Raw genomic sequence first — 5,933 nt, forward strand, 5'->3', positions numbered from 1 at the left:
CCTGTGCCCACCACCCCCAGGCTCTTTTTCCGCCGGCACTACCCTGTGAGCAGCATCACCCACTGCAGCACTGACCCCCAGGACCGCAGGTGAGGGGAGGGCATACGGAGGGCACAGGGGGACCCCCAGTCACCCAAACCCTCCCAGACCTCCCAACGCCTTTAACCCCCCAGGTGGATGAACCCCGACGGGACCACAGCCAGGTACATAGAGAGACCCCCAGGACTGAATCCCCCGGAAAGGAGGGCGGCACAGATCTGACTCTGGCCTTGCCCCTTCCTCCCTGCTGGCCCCCCCAGGATTTTCGGGTTCGTGGCCAAGCAGGCAGGAGCACCGGGGGGGGCCAACACATGTCACGTGTTTGCGGAGCTGGACCCCGAGCAGCCGGCAGGGGCCATCGTCACCTTCGTCACCAAAGTCCTGCTGGGAACGCGGAACTGAGAGACCCCAGGGACCTCCCTGGGACCCCAGAAACCATCTGGGGACTACCAAAGTCCCCCGAGGCAGGGGTCCTCAGGGGCACCCTCAAAACCCAGTGGGACTCCCCCCGCATCTTCACCGAGGTCCTGCTGGGGACACAACCTTGAGGGACCCCCAGAACCCCCTGGGACCTCCAAAAATGTCTGGGGATGCCCAAAACCCCCAGAGTCCACCATTCCAAGGGGCGGACAGAGGGACACACATAACCAAGCCCCCTGCCATAATCAGCACCATCACCAAGGTCCTGAACACCCCCAAACCTCCCGGAGGCTTCCCCAAAACCATCCCTGGACCTCCCAAACTCTCCTTGACACCCCCGATTTGGGGAGAGCACAAGGGGATGCCCATAATCGCCCTCACCACCATCTTCATCACCAAAGTCCTACTGGATTTCTCCCCAAACTCCCCGCAAGACCCCTTCCCCAACCTCTCAAAAACACTCACCAGACCCTCCCACCCCTTCTTGGAGGCCCCCCAAAACCTACTGCACCCCCTGAACTGCCCTCTCAAGAGAGGGGGGCTGGTAGAAGAGGGGGCACAGGGACACCCCTGCTATCTGGGGGTTCCTGGGAGAACCCAAATAAATCCACATTTATTTTGGTGTAAGAAATGGGTTTATTTGATGAGGGGGGGCATGGGGACACCCCCACCATGTGCAAACGTCAAAGGGGACCCCAAAACCAGCCCAGCCCCCACCGAAGAACTGGGGGACTGGGGGTCCCACAGGATTGGAAGGGCCAGGTTACATTCATGATGGGGGGGAACCCCTAATTCTGCCCCCTGGAGCCCCCCAAGAATGTGAAGTGCTGGAAGAGATGGCAGGGCTCAGGTGTGATGTGGGGGGGGCACTGGAGAGTCAGTGGAGTGGAAGGGGTTGGGGTGACTAGAGAGAGTCAAAAGGGTGATTTGGGGGGTTCTGGGGGGTGCACAAGGTTCACCAGTGGTGGGACAGGACTGAGACCCCCCCAAAGCCACCTGAAGCGGTCATTGGGATAATTGGGGGGGGACAGGATTGAGTCCCCCAAAAACATGGGGGTGGGGCAGGAATGGGCCCCCCAAAAATATGGTGGAGGCCATGGTTGAGACCCCCAAAAAACACCTTGGGGGGCAAGAGTGGGGTACATTTGAGGGGCCAATGGAGGGATTAAATTAGGGGACCCCCCTCCCCCAAAGAGTCCCCAAAATTATGGGGGGGGGGGGCAGGAGTGAAACCCCAAATACCACCTTGGGGGGGGGGGTCTCCATTGTTGTGCAAACACCCTGAAGTGCACTGGGAGAGCCCAGGGTGGGTCCGGGAGCACCAGAGGGTTTCAGGTTTTGGGTGTCCCACGCTGGCCCCCCCTTTATCCGCTCAGGGGGTGCAGGTCCACCTTGACCCTCTCGCCAGTGCTGAGCATCCCCACAGTGGGGAAGAGACCCCCAGGGGGGACCCCAACCTCCCTACGCCCCACGACTGTCCCGTTCCGCGTGAAGAACACCTGGGGGGGCACAAATCGGGAGGGTCACCCCTATATTGGGAGGGGGCCAGGGAAACCCCATCACCCCCAGAAAAACAGGGGTACAGGGGGGAATAAGGCAAGGAAAGATGAGACAAAAGTGAGGTGAAGGGGGAATTTTGGGGAGAGTTTTTGAGGGAGCACAAAGACATGCTGGGGGTCACCCCAAACTATAAGGGGAGGGCGGGGAGAAGCCAATCTCCACAAAAAGTGGGGGCAAAGCAGTGAGTCATGGTAAATAGAAGCCAGTGGGGGTTGTGGGGGAGATTTTGGGGTGATGGAGGGTCCAGGGGTGGGGCACAAATACATGTGGGGATCATAGACAAACGGGGGTTCATCCTAAAATATGAGTGGGGGCAGGACATCCCCCAACCTCCCAAAATCCAGCTGCTGGAGCCCCCAGACTGATTCAAAAGGATCCCAGTGGAGGACAAAGAAGAATTTTGGGGTGGAGGAGTTTTTCAGGGTACTGTTTTTTTTCTGGCGAGGTGTCCCCACCCTTACCACGACTTTCCTGCCTTCCTGCTCCATGTCCTCCCCATCCTCTTCTTCCTCCTCCTCTTCCTCTTCCTCCTCCTCCTCCTCCTCCTCCAGGTACATCACATTGCGCACCTTCACCTTCACCTCAGGGGGCTCTGAAGCATCATCGCTGTCACCTGGGACAGGGAAAAGGGTGAGGGACCCCCCCCAGGGCCCGCCCAGACTTTGGGGGTCCCAGCCCCACGATACCTTCGCTGTCCCGGCCGTAATCCCGAGGGAACATGATCCCACAGCCCATCACGTCGCCCTTGTAGCAGCGGGGGCCAAAGGGATCCCCCACCCCGCTGCCATGGAACAGCTTTCCGTCATCTGGGGGGAGACCCCGAATTAGGAGGATCCCCCAGTTCGTGGGGGAAACCTCCAGAAACCCTCCACGGCAGTGCACCACAAAAAAAGGAAGAGAAAGGGGCAAAGAAAGGAGTTACAGGTAGAGAAGGAGGAGGGGGAAACGGAGAAGGCGACAACTGGGGATGGAGGGGTGCACAAAGGGACCCTCAAATCAGGAGGGACTCCTCAGGTCATGAGGGGGACCCCTCCCATGGAAGTGCACCCCAAAAAAAGGAGGGAAATAGGCCTGAGAAAAGTGGAAGGAAGAAGAGGACAAAGGGCATGAAAGGGCAACGGGGGAGAAAGGAGAGAAAAGGGGGGAAAAAAGGGGAGAAAATGGGGACCCCCCCAAGGGGCTGGAAGCCACCCCTCAGACTCTCAGTGGGAGTGCACCCCAAAAAACAAGGAGGAAACTGGGTTGGGAAAGGAAGAGAATGAAGGAAAAAAAAATGGAGGAAAGGAGAAGGGAAGAGGGAGGGGTCATGGGGATTCCTCAAGTTAAGGGGGACCCCCAAGGTCATGGGGGAGATCCCCAGACCCTCATTATAGGGCTGCAACCCAAAATAGGGGGTAAAAATGGGAAAGGGGTTTTCAGGGGGAGAAAGAGTAGAAGGAGGTCCCACTATTGGGGTCCTGCATTTGGCGGGGGGGGGGTCCCGCCCATTTTGGGGGTCTCCCCCACTTTTGGGGGGGCTCACCCGCATGATAGGCCACCGAGCCCCTGCTCCAGCCGGGGTGACGATTTTTGGGGTAATCCTGGGGGGGCACAGGGGAGGGAGGTGAGGGCAATGTGGGGGGCCCAGCCACCCCAACCCTGTGGGCCCCAATTTTTCCCCCAAAACTCTCATTTTTGACACCTCCCCATCTTTCCATCCAGCCCCGAACCGGTGGAGAGGTCTAGCCCCCTCCCCCCAAACCTGCACCCCCAAATCTGAGCCCCCTCCCCACCTTCATTGGCCACTCTCAACCCTGAAGGAGGCTCCATCCGCCCTTTACTCCCCCTGTAAGCCCCCGGGCCGCCACCCCACTTCCCTGCCCCTCCCAGCTCCGTACTTATCTCCACCCACCCCAGCCCCCCGACTCCAATTCCGAGCCCCCCGCGCACCTTCCTGGCCACACCCAAGGCGATGTAGCACTTCTCGCCCGGGTCCAGGATCTCCAGCTCGAAGTAGTGGCTGCGGGGGCTGAGCGGCCGCCGGGTCTGGGCCAGCCCCACATCCACGATGCTCTTCCCTTTCCCCACGTATTCCAACACCTGGGGGGGCACAGAGTGGGCTCAGACAGGGGGGGAAAAAGGGGTACCTCCCAATCCGGACCAGCCCCAGATCCGTGAAATTCTTCCCCATCTCTACGTAATAACAACACCTGGGTGGGTTTAGGGGGTCCCGGGGGAATCTGGGGGATCACAAAGGCTGAGGGGGGGGGGGTCACAGAGGGTCGGGGGGCACGCACAGGGGATTTCAGGGGCACCCAAGAACCCCCGAGTCCCAATGTCGCTGCTGTGACCTCCTTTACCCTGCTCCCCTGTCATGGCCCCCCATTTCACCCTCCACAGGACTGGGGACACCTCTTGTCCCCTCCCCAAAACTGTTCTTACTCGAACTCCCAGGCCCAAATTTTCCCCATCCCATAAATTTTCATAAATTTCTGACCTCTGCGCCCAGGGAGGGGGTCCAACCTCTTCCAACAGACTTCCCCCCTCAGTCCTCATTCTGAGCTCCCTTCTCACTTCCCTGGGCCATCCCCAGTCCTGGGAGAGGCTCCAGCCCCACTTTTTCCCTCTCCCGGCCCCCTGACCCCCCGAAACCCCCGAGTTTCCGGGTGCTCACGGAGCCGCAGAGCCGCACGTCATGGAGCCTCCCCCACTCCTCCTCCAGGCTGTCCACCAGCATCGCGCCCCCCTCGTCCTCGGGGGGCCCGGGTGGCGGCAGATGCAGCCGAACCTCCTCCCCCAGTGAGTGCAGCCCCACGGCTGGGAACAGCCCCGGGGGCGACAGTGGCACCCCCAGACCCCCCACCTGCAATTAAGGGGAGTCAGGGGGTGCAGGGGACTCGGGAACAAGGGCACCCCCCAGGCCCCCCCATTTGGGATTCAGGGAAACACCAAAGTGGGAAGTGGGGAGCTCTGGAGGCTTTGGGGTTTCAGAAGATTTGGAGGTTCCCCCATCTCCTGTCCATTCTTTGTGAAGAGTAGCTGGGGAAGAGGGCAAAAGGATGCCCTGTTTGGGGGATTCCGGGAGGTTTAGGGGTGCCCAGGTGAATTTTGAGGGTGCTCTGGAGAAGGGTGGGGGTCCCCTCACCCTCTGGCCATTCTTGGTGAAGAAAACCTGGGCTGGGGGGGCCCCGAACGAGCCCCTCTCAACGCCGCAGCCGATCCGGTCCCCAGAACTGCACTTGGAGCCGAACTGGCGCCCCTTGGCCCGGCCACTGTAGAGCCTGGAGCACACCAAAAATGGGGGGTACCCCGAAAATGGGAGGTTCAGAATGGGAGAAAGGGTGTCAGTAACGGGGGACCCCAAACCTAGAGCAGACCCCAAATATCGTGACAGGCCCCAGCGCCCCCAGCACCTCCCAGTCCTGCTGCCCCTGTGGCTCCCCCCAATACCCGACATGCCCGAGGTTCCAAACCCTGAATATCCTGACATCCCCCTACTATTCCGGCACCCCGATATCCCAAAGCATCTCATCCTTCATCTCACTGTTCAATGTCATGACATCTCCCAATATCACGAAATTCTTTAATATCTCAAGACTCGCAATTATCCCAACACCTCCCTGCTATCGCGACATTCCCCACTCTCCCAACAATCCCCGCCATCCTGGCCCCGCCCCCCGCTATCCTGACACTCACTTTCCATCATCGGCGTGGTAGGCGACAGAGCCGGGCCCCCATCCCGGGGGGTGCTCGAGGCTGTGGCAGTGCGGGACCAGCCCCACGGCGATGGTGCCGCGGACCCCGCTGTCCACGATGGACACCTGGGCACGGGGCGGTGGGGTCAGGGCTCTGGACCCCCCCCGGGACAGCCCGCGCCCCCCGGACCCCCAGGCTCACCTCGAAGTAGTTGCTGTCGCGGGTCAGCGGCCGCGGGG

At 60.6% G+C, this 5,933-nt stretch overlaps 2 protein-coding genes across 2 annotated transcripts in view; one reads left to right on the plus strand and one right to left on the minus strand.

Annotated features, from left to right (window-relative positions):
* TNS2 (tensin 2) overlaps nt 1–1,086 on the plus strand; it is a 14,180-nt gene extending 13,094 nt beyond the window's left edge. The window contains exons 23-25 of the mRNA XM_015652008.2: nt 21–89; nt 174–203; nt 300–1,086. Coding sequence (XP_015507494.1) covers nt 21–89; nt 174–203; nt 300–441 — 241 coding nt within the window. The 3' untranslated portion in view covers nt 442–1,086. The remainder of the gene's footprint in view (nt 1–20; nt 90–173; nt 204–299) is intronic.
* SPRYD3 (SPRY domain containing 3) lies at nt 1,076–5,931 on the minus strand (the record flags this gene model as incomplete). Its single annotated transcript, XM_015652009.1, has 9 exons — nt 1,076–1,958; nt 2,481–2,632; nt 2,706–2,825; nt 3,542–3,599; nt 3,949–4,098; nt 4,673–4,861; nt 5,144–5,279; nt 5,695–5,819; nt 5,896–5,931. Coding segments are annotated over 9 exons (1,101 nt in total), but the record flags the coding sequence as incomplete, so codon positions are not given.
* Between the last annotated feature and the right edge of the window lie 2 nt (nt 5,932–5,933).

Source organism: Parus major, linkage group LGE22, assembly GCF_001522545.3.
Source record: "Parus major isolate Abel linkage group LGE22, Parus_major1.1, whole genome shotgun sequence".
NCBI classification, from domain to species: Eukaryota; Metazoa; Chordata; class Aves; order Passeriformes; family Paridae; genus Parus; species Parus major.